This window comes from Musa acuminata, unplaced genomic scaffold (assembly GCF_036884655.1).
Source record: "Musa acuminata AAA Group cultivar baxijiao unplaced genomic scaffold, Cavendish_Baxijiao_AAA HiC_scaffold_1138, whole genome shotgun sequence".
Lineage (NCBI taxonomy): Eukaryota > Viridiplantae > Streptophyta > Magnoliopsida > Zingiberales > Musaceae > Musa > Musa acuminata.
In genome coordinates this window covers 1902012-1919891 of record NW_027021350.1, presented here as the reverse complement: position 1 = coordinate 1919891, position 17880 = coordinate 1902012, and the positions used below count along the sequence as shown (strand labels likewise).

Genomic DNA, 17880 nt, shown 5'->3' with positions numbered 1-17880 from the left:
TTACTTTAAGCACATTATATAACAAAGAGGCATTATCCTTCAAAGCAATAAGCCTAACTATGCTAGTGTAGTTGAGTATGAAACTAAATTATGGTAATAAGTATGCATATAGTGACTAGAAGTAATGATTAAATTATAATAGGCCTTAAATGAATATTAAAGTGGCCTTAAGATTTAAACATCATTTGTGTAAGATATAACAACTTGAATTACATATGCATAAGTGGAGTAATGGATGCTTAAGTGACAATAAGAAATGAAAGATGAAATGATAGATGAGTGCTACCCTAAAAGAAATATTGAGATCAAGGATAATTTTAGAGTGAAATTTTTTTTATTTATGTCAATCTAAATTAAACTCATATTAAGCTATGATAATTTGAAACTATATTAAAAGAAAAAAATGAAAATAAAACATCAAAGGAGGTCCATGGGATTAAACCAAATACCTCTAGGCTGCCTCTTAAGCAAGCAGCTCTAAATAGTAGCCCCTATTTTAGTCTTATCTATCTCACCAACATATTTTAGGTAAGATTACCTATTTGCAGGGTATTCTTTTCGATTGATTTTGGGTAACTTAGGGTTTGAATTAAGATCTAATTTTTAGATATATTTTGTATGGTTAAGTTAAAATTCTATGGCTTTTAGAATGACTACAATTTGAGTTTTATGATTTAAGTTATGAATCTGTTACTCTAAAGCATGCAAAATCTCTTATTTTCTATGAAGGAATTGTATTCGAGCTAAATTAATCCTTTAGGTGTAGGATTGGATCTCGATATTTTAATATGTATCAAAATGATTCCTTAGAGTTATGCAAACATTTAAATTAAGTGAATATCACCATAGTGCATAGGTGTAGAAGTCCAAATAGTCTTAACCCAAGTTCAACAAAATAGGATAGATAATGATAGTTGAATGAGAAGGGTAGTTTAGCTTCTAAATAATTATGTTTTAAGTTAAAATTTGATATGTATTTAGTTTATATGCCTCATAGTTCTCTACAAAATTTTATGATAATTCAAGATCATTTGGTCAATTAGAATAGTGAAGAATACTTCATAGAATTATGCGATAATTTGACTATACTAACTAGTTCATTTGAGTCTAGAGTGAATTATTAAAAAATTAATGATGAAATTTAGATAGATTTTTAGGTCAAGTATAATCCATTTTAGAAGAAATTTTATCAAAATTTTTCTATGAATTAATGCTATGAATTATTATAAATAATAAATCAAGATGTAGGATTCTTAATTAAGGTATTACATGACCTTATGTTCTCAATTTAATAAGATTACCACTTTCTAGCACACTAGATCATTAAGAAATATGATATTTTATTAGCCTCTTTATTTTTAAGTTAAATCAAGTAAATATAAGTTTAATTCACTATAAAATAGTGATCATAAAATTATTATTTTTATAATATATTAAAAATATGTTTCAAATAATATGTTTATCATGAGTTAAGTATAAACTTAATATTAATTTTATATTATATAAACATTAAAATATATGAAGTATAATGAATGTATTATATGTATGCATATATGATAACATGTAATATAGAAGTATACATATTTTTTTAATAACATGTGATGTTGAAGCATACGAATATATTACGATGTGTAATGCAGACACACACACATATATATATTTATAAATATGTATATGTATACATATATATGTATATATGTATATGCATACATATGTATATGTATATGTATATATACATATGCATGCATATGTATATATACATATGCATACATATGTATATATGCATATACATATACATATGTATACATATATATACATATAAATATATATATACATATAAATATATATATACATATATACATATATATACATATATACATATATACATATATACATATACATATATACATATACATATACATATACATATACATATACATATACATATATATATATATATACATATATATATATATGTTTCAAATAATATGATTATCATGAGTTTAGCATAACTTAATATTAATTTTGTATTATATAAACATTAAAATATATGAAGTATAATGAAAGTATTATATGTATGCATATATGATAACATGTAATATAGAAGTATACATATTTTTTTAATAACATGTGATGTTGAAGCATACGAATATATTACGATGTGTAATGCGCGCGCGCACACACACACATATATATATGTATACATATATGTATACATATGTATACATATGTATACATATATGTATACATATGTATACATATATGTATACATATATGTATACATATGTATACATATATGTATATACATATATATACATATATGTATACATATGTATACATTTGTATACATATATATATATGTATACATTTGTATACATATATATATATATGTATACATTTGTATACATATATATATATGTATACATTTGTATACATATATGTATACATATATATGTATGTATATGTATATATATGTATACATATGTATGCATATATGATAACATGTAATATAGAAGTATACATATTTTTTTAATAACATGTGATGTTGAAGCATACGAATATATTACGATGTGTAATGCGCGCGCGCACACACACACATATATATATGTATACATATATGTATACATATGTATACATATGTATACATATATGTATACATATATGTATACATATGTATACATATATGTATATACATTTGTATACATATGTATACATATATGTATACATTTGTATACATATATATATATATGTATACATTTGTATACATATATATATATATGTATACATTTGTATACATATATATATATGTATACATTTGTATACATATATATGTATACATATGTATACATATATATGTATACATATATATGTATGTATATGTATATATATATGTATACATACATACATACATACATACATACATACATACATACATACATACATACATATATATATATATATATATATATATATATATATATATATATATATATATATATATATATTATAACGTGCAATGTGGGAGTGGATGTATATATTATGACAATGTGTTGTGTAGAAGTGCATATATATGTTATGATATAGGGTGTAGATTTTCATGTGCTATGATTCTTACATATAAATATTTTTAGTTATTTCAATATAAAATTTATATTTTTATTATGCATATGCTATATTGCATGGTTATGTTTACTAAAATATTATATGCATATGATCTTGAAATATTATATACATAACATGATGAAGGCTTACCAAAATAAAATTATAAATGCTTGTACTTCTGAATGGTTATTCACTATATATCCTATTTTGTAAAATTATAAGCGATTAGGTAGGGAAGTCAGTACAAGCCCGTGCCAATGCAAATATGAATAATTAGCTATGAACATTTTTATGTGCATAAATCTTGGATATATTATGTGCATATTTTACTTATAAGATTACCTATTTTTCTACTGCACTCCTATTGATAGCAATAATTAAATTAAAATATGACATCATATTTTAGTCATGTATATAAAATATCTAACGAATGTGACGTAGGGACGAGAAAGCAATAACGATGGTTCCGATAAAGACAAAGGTAAAATAATCATTTCACATGACAAAGGATGCTATATAAAAATTTTTAAATTAGGATGCTTTATCAAAAAATTTTGAACTTTGAGACATTTTTTTGAAAATTCACCACTTCTGTTTTATACAAAGTGTAAATGATGAAGTTAAAATTCGAACCCAAGACCTTATGATAATCTATCAAAATTTTTACTAGATATATTAGCTAACCTCTTAATCATAATAAACTATTTTATTTTAACTATAATATTTTATTTTGAATTTTATTTAAATATGTCCATACCAAATATCCATTTATTATACAAAAGGCAAAGAAATTCTTAGTAACTCCACATATTCATCGTATAAAAATTCTCGTATAAAAAATATCAAAGTTTTATTCATAATAGTCAAACTCTGATTCATAAAGTATAATTGGTAAAATAATAATCTTATAAAAAAAATTCTTTTAACCAACGATCCTAACAAACCTTCAATTGCCATCTTTATTTTAACCATCAAACTTTTAGTTCAAAATTAATACCTTCATTCTATTCAATAATAGATTCAATAATACCTAAGCTTTTACTTACAAAAAATTCTTATCTATATTCAGTGATTACAAACATCATGTAACAAGTAATGAAAAAAAAGAAGAAAGAACTGCTAATTACATTTACATGTATCAGTGGAACATCTAGGCTTTTAACAAGAATGCCAATCAGACACAACTCAACACAACTCATCTAAGCAGCATTTGAAACACAACTCAACACATTATCATCCAGATTAAGAGGGGCTGAGACACAACTCAACACACCTTTCACCAAGGAGGAAAATTCAGTCAGTTCCAAGGCCCGCAAATGGAAGAAAGCCAAGAAAAGTTGCTGCTGCTCTTGCTATAAAGATACATCTGCGACGAACCGCTCGTATCCTGACAAATTGTGTTTCTAAAAGGTCTTTCGCATAGTGGAGACTGTGTCGAACTTGTTGTCTTTAATCCAGAAATTAGCTAATCAACAGAGTGAGAAAACTATTTAGACCTGTTCAAAAGAGTTCCACGAGTTAGTACAATAGAATCTAAACAGCATTTGAATTATTGATAAATCAAGTACCTATCACCAACTCTGCGACGCCCAGCCCTAAGCTTACTGTGCTGGATGCGTGCTAGTATTGATGGTTTTTTAGGCTTGACACCGAAGAGGAAGTCCCGCAATGGTACGGTGTTCCTACTCAAAGAATGTTCCAAGTCATCATTAGGGCACCTTTTTGATACAAATGGTTCAAAATTTTCATATAGCTTAGACAATTGCTCCTCAATTTCAGCTTGAAGCCCCCTAACTTGATCTAATCCCACCTGTAGTTCACTTGCAACCTTATTGTTCTCCTGTTTCATGTTTGTCACCTCCCCTTGAAAACTTGCAGCTTGATAAGGAGTGAACAGGGCTTCTCCAGATTCTGAATTTACTTTGACAATGCTTGATATCTCATCTTGCATATCACAAAGAGATGAGAGCCTACTTTGCAGCTCTCCTCTTAATAGTGCACCTTGTTCCGACCATACTTGGAGTTCACTCTTCAGTTCTCTAAGACTTGTGGTAATTTGTGATGAATCTGGTTTCCCAGACTGATCGCCAGTGTCAATATTAGTGACCTCTGGTGTCTTATTGTCCTTCAGCTTACCGATATCAGTTTGTAGGTCTTCATACTTGGCTTTCAACTCCTGTATGTGATGGAATGATGTGCTGAACTTTAGCCAAAACTCTAATCTTTCATCCAGCAGAGTGTCAATATCCCTTCTAAACTTTCTCTCGATAGGGGTTATGATCTTTGGTTCATCAATGCACTGTACATTAGTGCCTTCTTCAGGGGGACTTCGTAATTCTGTAAACTCAACAGATGAATCTCCTTTAGCAGTAGATTCAATATTTATATCTTCAGGCATCTCAGAATCTTGAAGGTTTGAAATATCTGTGATCCTTGAAGAGTTGGATGTAATTTCAGGCTTCTGTTGACCATGCCAAGAGTCTTTGACAGATGGAGAATGGAGAGTAAAACTAGGATTCTTTACAGGCGCCATCGGTTGTCTAAGCAAACGTATCTCCTCATCTTTCATTGCAATATCATTCTTCAGTTTGTCTATCAGAGCCATTGTCTCTTGAAGATACTCTTCATTTTTCTTCTCTACTTCGGAGAGCCTTATTTTCGTCTCTTTGTAATTTTGCAAGATTGATGTGTACTCAGCTAGTAAAATGTTTTCTGTACCTTCAACACCAGTTAAAATTAGTTGCTGCAAGTTGAGAGTATCCTCTTTTCCATCAAGTATAATTTCTTCATTGCTAGTTAGATGAATGCGAAGATCTGCATTTGATGAGTCTTTCTTCCCCAAAGCATTTTCCTTCTTTGGGTCCTCAATATTTTCTGGGCTACTTTTGTGTTGAGAACCCTCAGTCTGGGAAGGATCTTCCGGGCAATAACTAAGTTCCTCAGTTGCATGAATCTCCTTTGTTACATCTTCCTCAATGTCATGGATTTTGTTTACTTCTCTATCTTTACGCTCACTATGTGGTTCAATGTTAAATGAGGAAGCCTCTTCCTCTTGAGATGCATCTTCAGTACAAACATTTTCTTGAGTTTTGTGAGACTGCAACTTCTCTGAAATATCATTGAGTCCATGCCATGCTTCAGCAAAATTTTGACGGAAATTTATTTCTTCATCTTGGACAATTCTCTCAATTGCCTGAACTTTGCTTAATTCCTCTTCGGTTTCCTTCAGTCTTTTAGACAATGCTTCTGAGTCATTCATCGAACTAATCTTCTCCTCTTCCAGTAATTGTAGATTTTTCTCAAGTTCATTGTTTTCCAAAGTTAATTGATCTATTTGTTCACCTTGTGATGAAACTGTGAGTTCCAATGTTATAACTTTATTTGCAAGTTCTTCGATCTTTTCTGCAATTTCAATCACAGAATTCTCAGTGTTCATTTCAAAATGTTCTTTGAGTTTCTCACGAATGGACTGTAACTCGGTCCTGACCTTGTTTAGAGAGTGAATTTCTTCCTCCATGGTTTCAGCAGTGAAGCTCATCCCAGAGTTTTCATTAGATATCTCAGTATTTTCCATCTCAGATTGGCAATATTCACCTTTGAGATCCTTCAGCTTTTCTTTAGCAATTTTAGTTCTTTCAGACTCTATATTTGCCTGTTCCAATGATTCCTTTCGCTGTTCCTGCAGCTTAACTATAGTATCCTCACAAGATTTAAGGACTGTTGCTGTCATTAAGGCACGTGCCTCATCATCTTCGATGACTGTGCTTGTATCGAACTCATCTTGCAAGCAGCAAACTTCTTCATGCATCTCCATAATTTTCTTCTCAATCTCCCAATACTTGGCTATCCCAGACTCATATGAGCTTTTGATGAATTCTTTTTCAGTCTGCAGGACAAGTATTTCTTTCTGGAGCTTATTGATATCTACTTGTGCCTTTTCTTTATCAACCGGAGATGCAGAACTCTTTTTCTGTGACTTATCTATGCCTAACTCACTTTCTCTTCTTTTGTTCATTAATCCCTCCACTGTTCGCCTGTTAATTTTACTCGGATCAACTGGAGTTATTGCTTTTGGAAAATTATCATCGTCTTCTAACATGGCATACTGGACCCGTTCAGGAAAAGCAGTTGCTATGGTGTGGTTGGCCTTGTGTAATTCTCCTGAAATGTGGTCATATCTGTCAGCCAATGCTCTGTATGCCTTGAAAGCATCTTCCACGTAGCTGATCAACTCTGGTCTCCTTTTGAAGTACAACTCCGCCCTCTTAGCAAAGGAATCAGCATCTGGCTCAATGAGCTTGAGCATTTCTTTCACAGTCTCCTCCATCTCTGGAATCAACGTTGATCTTATTTGTAAGAATATCAGGAAGCACAATGATGGATCAAACACATTTTCTTGCAGCAGAATCCAATTTAATTCCACTTATTGCAGGACAAATTATGAATTATGCAATAGTAATAACTCTGGAAGACATAAATCATTTACCAAGTCTTTCTTAACCCTTCATTTTGAGAAACTAACTGCTAAACTAAAGCTCACACGTATACCGCATAACATAGGTCAGGAGGTGAGTTTTACAGGCCTTTGACATTCCATATGTCTTGTGAGGTAAGGACAGGCAAACATGCAATTCTTATATCTGTAAACCTATGAAGAATGTCAAGAAGTGGGGTAAATTTGGTAGAGGCATATGATTTATTTAATTTATGGATGCCAATTTATTTTTGAGACATAACCAGGGCACCTTTCCAACAAGCCCTGGTGTCCCAACCATCTGAGGGTTGGCAGCATCAATATTTTCCACCATTGAAAGGTCTAGCTCTTTTAAACCTAAACGAACTTTCTAGTTTGGCTACTATATCAAAGGTTATAATTTAACATTGAAATTCTCAAATTCTCTAGTATACAATTAAATTATCATAGAAGAAACAAGGCTTTAATAATCTTTTGAAGGACTTCATTTTGGACATTCAATAAGTAACTCATAGGGAATTGCTAGTGAATGCCTTAAACAAAAACTCTATATAATTCCATCAAACTTTCTCTTCTAATTAAAAGAAAAACATTCAATCTAATTGAGTTAGAACTTCTTTTGACCAGCGACTTGAAATTTCATCTTTTCAATAATACTGTGTCCTTGAACCCAGTATGTAAATGCTGGTTCAACCTGTGTTCCTAAAAATAAAATTAATCATGAAAGAAGGAGAACACTCATCAATATATTCCCTTAAATCTTAAGTTCTTTGTGAGGAAAAGAAAAGAAGAAACATATCTAGATCCATTATATTTTATGATTATGTTTTTGTCAATTGCAACAGGTGCTTTGATCAAATAGTCAGCAGAGTTTCTTCTTTTCTGTGCCCTCTTCTTTCTTGATTTGCTAGAAAAAGTATTGTTTCTGACAGATAGCCAATAATCGTTCTGGGTGTGACGCCAATTCTTGATTCCTTTTCCACCACCGAAACTGTTCCTATACTGTACATCTCTCAATATAATGTAATCTCAACCATTCCGAAGACCCGTTGCATTTTGTTTGTGGAAAACACGTCAGAAACAAGTCTAATTCAATTAAATCCGGATGAAAAAGAAAGCACGAATACTCCAAAAGAGCAATTTTTTTTCAAAAAGGGTAGATAAAAAGAGGCGGGATTAAGAGAGGAAGGATCAAAGACCGGCCTTGAAGGTTGCAATCGAGCCATTTCGACTGCTTCGTCCTGATGTGACTCGCCCACCACCATGAGTACGCGTTACTCGCAGCCCTCTGCAGCATCTCTCTCCCCACTCCCTGCCTTCCTACCTATCAATTCCTCTCTTTCTCTGAGAAAACCATGAACCTGAAACGAGAAAACGTAGAAAGAGGAGAGCGCAAAGAAGATGTTTGCTACGATAGTTACAAGGCTAAAAAGGGATAGGAGATGGATGCAGAAGGGGGACGCATTTCCGAAACAAAAGGAGGGGATCCGAGTGAAGAGGAGTAGGCACCGTGACCTTCTATCTTTGCATAGCCTCGTTGTCTTCGCTGGTGCACACCTGGACCTCCTATGGTCCTGTTGATGTGGCGAACGATCCGCCTAAGGCGCAGGCGCCGGTGGCCTTACTCCTCCAGCTCTCAGCCTCAAACCAACTCGCCACCTTTCCGCGGGTGGCAAGGGGCGTCCTGCCACCAGATCGTTGTCATCGACGACCTCAACCCGGAAGACAGCCACCCGTCAGTGACGCGCCAACCTCTCCACGGCTACCGCTCGACTGGAAGCGACGTGCCCTGCTCGTGATCGCCAACCTCTAGGGCAGCATCGGAGCCCGCCTACATACTCGCTGCCGCCGCTCCTACTGCGATAGGGCACCACGCCGCCTTCGCCGGCGTGTCCGGCGGCCACTCAAATCAACGAAACCATATCGAAGTTTTGAAATATGTATTCAATATTACCATATGTACCCTTTTTAAAGTTTACAGAGAGCATATTTACTCCATAAAATATAATTTAGCATATTTAGCACATTTATTTAATAAACTCCTCTTTACCTTTTTAAAGTTTTACAAAGTAATATATATTAATTTACCTTTTATCACTTTCAACAATCGTTTTTCAAATTTCTAAACTTAAATTTAGAAAAGAAATATAAAATTAGAATTTAGTATTATTGTATATAATATTTTTAATAGGGGCATTAATGTCAATTTTTAGGCTGATGGCCAATTTAGAGGTATATCTACAAATTTGTAAGCTTTACAAGAGTATATACACCAAATCAAGGTTTAAAGTGGTAGATATATATATATATATATATATATATATAGGATTAAAACAGGAAGAATATATATATATATATATATATATATATATATATATATATATATACTCTAAGCTGGGATAGATTAATTTTCTATCTAGATTTACATTAATTTGTGGAAATTATATCTTAATGTATTGTTAAAAATGAGATTTATCTGGAATCAGGAAACTGGTTTCAGCCTGTTTTTGGGAGGAGATGTCGGCCGATATAAACATATGACATATCGGTTCTGAGACGGAGCCAGCTCAATCATCGTCCACGTCATCAATCCGAAAGCAATAACTTTAGCCCACTCTAGCCATCGATTGTAGAGAGATCTGCGGCTGAGATTGCCTTCTCATCGCCACAACATGTTGCCGTCACCATATAAATAACCACCGAATCGGCCACGCACAACTCAGTCGCCGTTCCCGCCAACCTCTGCCTTCATCTCAAGTAAATAGACAAGTCTTTCCCTTCTATTTCTCTTCGTTCTCGAAACACTTGTTCTTGATTCGAGATTTAAGCCCTAATATCGAGGTTTCAGGAGCAAGGCGAAGATGTCTGGGCGAGGGAAGGGGGGGAAGGGACTGGGGAAGGGTGGAGCGAAGCGTCATCGCAAGGTGCTGCGTGATAACATTCAGGGCTTCACCAAACCGGCTATACGGCGCCTGGCAAGGCGAGGCGGCGTCAAGCGCATCAGTGGCCTTATCTACGAGGAGACCCGAGGCGTGCTCAAGATCTTCCTCGAGAACGTCATCCGTGATGCCGTCACCTACACCGAGCACGCCCGCCGCAAGACTGTCACTGCCATGGACGTCGTCTATGCGCTGAAGAGGCAGGGCCGCACTCTCTATGGCTTTGGTGGTTAGGGTTCAGGCTTTCTTAGGCCGCTGTTACGAAGAGAAAAAGGGCAACAAAAGAAGGATTAATATTAAAAAGAGAATCATGCGGCTTATAGTTCGTTGTTGCTACAAATTCTGAGATGTTGCTCTTGTCATTTAGCAGTTTTGTTTAGTGAAGCTTTTTGTCACGCATATTAAGGTATTTATATTCGATCATGTGTGATTTAGGCCAATGAGGAGTTTTGTGTCTGTTAATGTTATTATTTGTTGGGGTTCTGCTGTTGGTACTGATGTTTCATGGTGATGAGAAGCCTGTGAAAGTTATTGCTTATGATCATGAAGGGTGATAAAAGATGCTAGAAATGGGAAAATTTAGGAATTGGGAATCATGATTAATGTAACTTAGTTGTTATAGAAAGGTTTGAGCGCTGGCTAAAGTCTGAGTAGCACATTGATAGGTCACTTGCATTGTTCTTTTTGTTTGTTTCCTCTATCAAGTAGTTTTGTTTGTCATTGATTACAGATATGTTATTGTTTTCAGTTCTTTCCTCAAGTTCATGGACCTTGCTCATCAAGTTAAAGATTGAAATTGTGTTTATCTGACATTTATGAAAATTTATTTGATAGGAAGCTGCATTCTCTTTGTTGGAGCAATTTTCTCTCAGGTTTTTGGGCTATGAAGTTTGTAGATGATGGTTTGTCGATAGACGTTCTTGTTAGGTGTTGAATTTTTTACTTGAGGTGAATGCCAACTGATTCTGAAATATCAATAATGGAGCAGTTCAAATTGGAATTTTTTGCATATTGAAGTTTGCTGTGTAGATGCACCCAGGTATAAGACCTTTTTTGTCTTTTAAAGAGACTAGATTTTGTTCTGTGTACTTTGTTATGTGGGTTGCTTTAGATAAATATGAAAATTGGCATATATAATGAATATCCATATTAATTGGTTATATGCTGTTTTGGTTTTTATTGTCATTGTCAGGTTTATGACTCCTACAAGATAATGTAGTTAGTGTTGCAGCATTTTTTTCTTCTTCTTCATCATGTATTATCTTAAAGGCTATGAACTGTTAATTTTGCCCATGGCTTTTCCCTATCTGCATCTCTGTAGCAGAAATGACCGGTATGCTCCAGGCATATAACACATGTTTGGTCAGTATTCGAAATCTTATTTACTTATATGAGTTGCAACTTCATATTCTCAAAGTTCTACTTGGTTTCCCTTGTCCATTGTAGCATTTATATTGGCTCATAGATGATTCTTATTGAGTTAAAATCACTCAAGGAGGTGAAAAACTTTAAATAGAGGATCTATTCTACTGCAGATACCCAATCAATAGCTATGACAAGGATGACATTTGTCAATTATTCTTAGTGGTTTAACTGTTGCTAGAGATAAAATTCTTGTCATCTCAAATACCAGTGACTGTCTATTTCCTCCATTTGTAATTGAGCATCCACTGTGTTTGGTTCTGGCTCACTACGTATTCTATAACCAGTATTCTCTAGACATGGTACACAAGTACTCCCTGCTTGTCAAATGTTTAATTTCTTTTGTACTTACATGAGTTGCAAAATTTTATCTGCTAAATTTTGAAGTTTAGATTAATGCATAACAAGTGCTTTAGGGTCTTAATTGGCATTTTTTGTGGGAAGTTAACAGTTCAGAGATATAGTGTTAATATTGTGGTCAGTAATTACTCTTGGTAATATAATTACTTTATACGCCATGTGATCCACTCTTGGTAATATAAATGCTTTATATGCCATCTAATTCATTTTCGTGTGTAAGTCTTGTTCAGCTGGAATAGTATTGCAGCTGGTGTTCAATTAGCAAAATTCTGGAATGTGAAAATCTATGTGGCTCAAGTTCTAGGAGATGTAGGTTTGATCAAATTTAATATATTTTTGCATAATGAACTGTACATGCCCAGTGGCTTGGCTTTGTTATTTTATTCTTTTTCTACTTAGTTGTTAGTGTTCTGATTTGTACTTGAGCTACTAGGTTTAGCAACTGTATTTCATCTTGATGTCAGAGACCAATTAACTATTACAGTGGCTTGGCTTTTGTTATTTTATATTTTACTTCTTTGTTGTTACTGTTCTGATTTTACCTTGAGTTACTAGGTTTATCAACTGTGTTCTCTTTGATCTCATTTTGATGTCAGAGACCAATTAAACTATTATAGCAGCTTGTCTTTGTTATGTTGTATTTTACTTCTTTGTTGTTACTGTTCTGATTTTACCTTGAGTTGCTAGGTTTATCAAGTGTATTCTCTTTGATCTCATTTTGATGTCAGAGACCAATTAACTATGACTTTCTTTGCTAATGCTATCATAGCTTGTGGTCCATTCCAAGTTCATTTATGTTGTTCTTGCACCATAGAGTGGGAGCTCAAAGCCCTTTTCTTTTTTGCACAAACACACATGTTGGTGTTTGTTCCATATGTATTCTCCTAACATGCTGATTTTTTTTTTTCTGGTTTATTTATGGGAATTAAATGCCACTATTTTGATGCCCAATTTCTCTCAGCTTATGCTTTTCCATGTGAGACTTGATGGAGATGTCTTAAACGTGTATATCTTATTTCCTAAAGAAGTGTTATTGATCATTTGTTTATGGAGCACAGAAGACATGATTAGTTGTCTCAAGGAGACAGGGAGCATAAAACAGCTGCATGACCTAGGTAGAGAGTTGTACATTTTTGGAACATGTAGGTCTTAGAAACATAGAGTTCAAGCTTCTTATGCAAGTTTTGATAGTGGATCTGTCAAAGTAGCTGGTGTCAATGATAGCAAATCAGCATAATGAAGAATGGTGAAATTAGAACTAGCTGAATAATTTGTTAATAAACCTACAGTGTTTGTTACAAAGATTGTGAAGCTGAAGAGATGAACAACACTTGGTAGAACAGAAGATGTTGTAGGTTCCCTTATTTCCAGTACAAAGATTGGGGTAAACATGTTCCAACTTCTATGTGAAATTTTGGGTGGCTCTGATGTAAAGAAACCTAGGACCTTTGGTGTATCAGAATCGAATAGGCAGCTCAGACCTTCACTGGTAGTACATAATCGTTGGGTTTCATAGAGCAATTGTTTTGGAGGGGGAAAAGAAAAGTGGAGTACGTACAGATACCTGAAAACTGGCTGTATCATGTGCAAGCATTATTCAGATATTATTAGTGGTTTAACTGGTGCTAAAGTTATAATTCCTGAACTCATCCATGAGTTTGTGATAGAAGGAAATTTGATTGCAGAGACAATTTTCTTTAGTGATGATGGAAATGTTCTGTTTACTTAGTCTGTTCGAGTAAGGTTCTTCTGGACTTATTAGTTATCTTGATGAATAAGATATGCTTTATATGCATTAGTGCTAGTTTGTTGAATATATCTCCATGATTATGGTTCTGATGATCAAGCACTGAAGAAATGTCTTCAATAATAATAATACGTTAACCTGTCAGCATGTTGATGTGGATAATTCTTGACTTTCTACTGTTCTTTCCGGCTAAGTTTTGCTCCATAGAATTGTTCATGTGACTGTTGCCAAGTTATGCACCATCTAAATCTTCCATTCAGAATGAGAATCATGCTTTTAGATCTTATAATCAATCATGTTGTTCTGCTGTAATAGGACATTGTTTCTATTAATTAGCAATATCTGCAATGAACTTTAGTAGTGATGCTGGTGGATACCTGAAATTATAATATAGACAGCTTTCCATGGTTTTGCATCTTCTGGGCAGATGGATAGCTGGGAAGGTCTTACTTCTGTTAGTTGCTGATATATATACCAAAGATATGGCCACATGATTATGAAAAGTAGAGATCATCAGTTTCACAGGTACAAGGATAGAGCTTTATATGATCTTTTTACTGCACAATTTGGATATATTGGTTGTGGATTTGTGTCAGTAGCTTCTTGCTTAACTAGTAATCCTACAAGCTTTGCGGCTTCTAACCTTATCCATCGTTAAGCAGGATAGTTTGACTTTTTCTTCAAACGTCAACGCTGTGGTTCAGACTCGGTTCCATCATCATGAAAAGCTCAAGAAAATTGTTTTGACATGGCTGTTGCATTCAAGGTCTGTTGGTTTTTTTTTTCAGAAAGCTATTGTTAGCCTCTTGTGGGGTTTGTGTTTCATTTTCTACGTTCAATGCAATATATATAGTTGGGAGATAGCTCCCCCTGTAGTGGATTCATCATTTGTTCTTGGCATTATAATGGGTTTACTGCTTACATTGTGTAAAGCAGGTGCTTGAGAGGCTTATATGGAAGTGGCCGTGCTAGAAGCTGGCCGTGGTTGCACCATTGATTATAGAGCAAGCAGATCTGGGGCCATGTCATGATGTGGTTTGATCTGGTACGTATTGATATCTTATAGCCTGACATACACCTGCTTTCAGTTGATACATTTTAGTTTTAATTTGAAGCAAGTTAGATCATTAAATCTTCCATTACGATCAACTTGTTCGACATTAATTGAGAAATCTAGAGACTCTTTTTTTTACAAGAGAAAAAAAGAATATAATAAGATCTTGTAGTTCTACTGGTCTTCTGCAATAAGACCCGTGTTGGTCATTATACGACATGGAGGATTACTCCATTGACAATGTATTGGTCCAAGAAAGAATGTAGTATGAGTCACTTTTTCAGATAGTACATTTCTGGCATAATAGCTAGTATGGGCTAGAGTCTGTACCCAGCCAGGCCCATTGCATTGAAGGTTTGACAGGGATGGACATGGGTTTTTGGACTCAAATGGACACAAGTTGGTTGTATGCCCAAGATGGCTATAGTGATAATAACGTAAGGGAAGGTTTTAAGTAATAATTTAAAAAAATTATATTGAAATATCTGTAGTTATAAAAGTAAAATATTTAATTTTATTTATTCTTGGTTTTTCTGATAGAAGATAATTTTAAAAATGATGAGCATATGCACATGCAGAAATGATATAATTTTAATATTCCAAGTGAGACATTTATATGGGTGGAAAGTGAGGCAAAGACTTTGCATCTTGGCGATATAGATGTAAAGTAATGTTAATGTAGATGTAAAGTAGAGTGGTGCCACTTTGCATGTAAAGAAGAGTAAGCGTCGTCTCGTCCTCTTTCTCTTTCTTTGTCTTATCTTTCATTTTTTCTTTTTTCTTTTTCTTCTCTTTCTCTCCTTCTCCTCTTGCAAGAAATCGCAGAAGTTTCTTAACTTCACCTTCGAGACTTTACCCTACTCGTTTTTAAGGACATTTCTATGTTGTTCTTGTCGACTACCATCACAATAGCTATTTGTGATCATCGACAATGTTGCTGTTTGTGATCACCATAACAATCGATTAAGTTTTAATTAGGACATAATTGTTCTTGTTATGTGTTGTATTTTTCGTCGATAAAATCGATGATATTAGGATAAATGAGGTTAAATATTTTACCTTTATAACTATAAAGATTTCTATATAAATTTTATTAGTCTAGGAATTGAGATATTAAAACTCAAATTAGGCCAATATGTAATTAGGCCAATTTTATCCTCTTCGGTTCTAATTTATAACTCAAATCTATATAAATAATTTATACTCTTAAAAAGACTTAAATTGCTGTGCTCTAAAGAACATAAAAGCCACAGTTTCCTCGTTAAATCTTACCTCTCCGATTCTGAGAAGGAATCCGACTCTAATTACATAAGTCACTCACTTGTAAACCACGATTTCCTCTTGAAACCTCTCTGTCTACGATTCGGAGAAGGAATCCAACTCCAATAACTTGAAAGCTGTTCTTCATGGTCTTGCTATATATACTCGTGAAGGGTTTCAGATCACTTGCACTTCAAAGTCCGAAGAGCGAGAGGGAGAGAGAAGGCAAGCATGAGCTCTGTTTGTAGGTCTTCTCTGAGCTGCGTGGACGTACGTGAGTCGACGAGAGCCAGCTACAAGAACCTCTACAAGTGGCCGGAGTCCGATGCCGAGTTCGTGAAGTCGATGGCGGCGGGAAGAAGAAGAGGGGAGAGAGGTGACCCCAGCGGTCTCAACAGCGGCACCAACCTCGAAGGAAGGAGGCGGCCGAGTGCAGGCCCGAGCGTGGTCGATAGCTACTCATGCCGCCAGTTGTACCTGAGAAGCTACGTCTTCACCAAGGAGGAGACGGTCTCAGAGAAGATGAAGCGGTACTGCTTCAGAAAGGAGAAGAAGACGGCCGCAGTCTTGCCCATCTTCGCCAGCGGGAGCACCGTGAGCAGTGGCGGCGCCGACGTCCATACCAAGAGGAATGGGAAGCATAAGAAGACGAAGAAGGATTGTGCGGCTCTAATGAAGCTAAGAGATTTCTTGCATCGCCTCCTCTGCACCGCCGGCGTCGACGTGGTGGATGGAGATTGATTCGTCGTTTTAGATCAAAGGACTCACCATCTTTTCTTCTTCTTCTTCTTCTTCTTCTTCATATGGAGTTAGAAGGACGTCAGGAAGGAATCATGTAGGAAGCAGACGTCTTCTCTGTCGATTCTGTCAAAGATTGGTGTGAAGAGCAGAGTCTAGTGATCAGCTTTTACATCTTGTTCTCAATCTTTAGCTATTGGATTGAAAGAAAGGATGAACAGCTAAAGTTACCTCAAGAGAAAAATCCGAATAATCCATCTCGGTTAAGATTTCTTAAAGCTCGATAGATATTTTCAATGTTCGAAAAGTGGTCAAGATTGGATCAGACTTCACATCATTGAGCTGACAACAGCAACTGCAAACTCAAATTGTAGCGCAACCATTCCAAAATTGTGAAGACTCAATTATGAGATAAACCTGCAAACGCTGCCAAGTTAAGCATCGAGTGCAGATGGAATCGGAGTGAATGGAAGCTGGCATTTTGGTTTTTAAGGTGAAGTAAATGATATGGAAGGGATAAGGTGGTACCCATCAGGTTGATTGATTACTTGCTGTCACCGAGTGTTGGACTCACACATCAGCTGGTCCTCCAAGTGGACAGACAGATATCTTTAGATCTCGAATTGCTGTCCCTGCAGTTTAAATCTACCAGAGTCTGGATATGGTCTCATATCTGCAATCAAAATATATGCATGAGCTAAAAATAATAGCTCATTGGTAAGGTGGGTAAGGATGAGAAGAGTTAGATGATACATGATAGCTTTGACAAGTTTGTGTTATATAA

General features: G+C 34.7%; 3 protein-coding genes across 6 annotated transcripts; 2 read left to right on the top strand and 1 right to left on the bottom strand.

Moving 5' to 3' along the window:
- Positions 1–4198: 4198 nt before the first annotated feature.
- Positions 4199–9484, bottom strand: LOC103999861 (protein NETWORKED 2D-like). Of its 2 annotated transcripts, XM_018818995.2 has the most exons (4): positions 9092–9484; positions 8780–8937; positions 4671–7431; positions 4199–4598 (listed from the first exon to the last, which is right to left on the bottom strand). In XM_018818995.2, the coding sequence occupies exons 2-4, from the start codon at positions 8871–8873 to the stop codon at positions 4589–4591; spliced, it is 2865 nt and encodes a 954-aa protein (XP_018674540.2). In that variant the 5' UTR covers positions 8874–8937; positions 9092–9484; the 3' UTR covers positions 4199–4588. The 2 variants fall into 2 exon arrangements, with proteins under 2 accessions (XP_018674540.2, XP_009420020.2); XM_009421745.3 differs by having other exon boundaries at positions 8780–9484.
- Positions 9485–10317: 833 nt separating this feature from the next.
- On the top strand, positions 10318–10955 carry LOC103999860 (histone H4). Its single transcript, XM_065179230.1, has one exon. The coding sequence runs from the start codon at positions 10438–10440 to the stop codon at positions 10747–10749; it is 312 nt and encodes a 103-aa protein (XP_065035302.1). The 5' UTR covers positions 10318–10437; the 3' UTR covers positions 10750–10955.
- LOC108951410 (uncharacterized) lies at positions 10783–17507 on the top strand. 3 transcript variants are annotated; one of them, XM_065179228.1, is made up of 6 exons: positions 10783–10921; positions 11350–11554; positions 14472–14569; positions 14707–14810; positions 14981–15089; positions 16540–17507. In XM_065179228.1, exon 6 carries the CDS (start codon positions 16590–16592, stop codon positions 17097–17099), a length of 510 nt encoding a protein of 169 aa, XP_065035300.1. In that variant the 5' UTR covers positions 10783–10921; positions 11350–11554; positions 14472–14569; positions 14707–14810; positions 14981–15089; positions 16540–16589; the 3' UTR covers positions 17100–17507. The 3 variants fall into 3 exon arrangements, with proteins under 3 accessions (XP_065035300.1, XP_065035299.1, XP_065035301.1); XM_065179227.1 differs by lacking the exon at positions 10783–10921 and having other exon boundaries at positions 11101–11554; positions 16532–17507; XM_065179229.1 differs by lacking the exons at positions 10783–10921; positions 11350–11554 and adding an exon at positions 12503–12606.
- Positions 17508–17880: the final 373 nt, after the last annotated feature.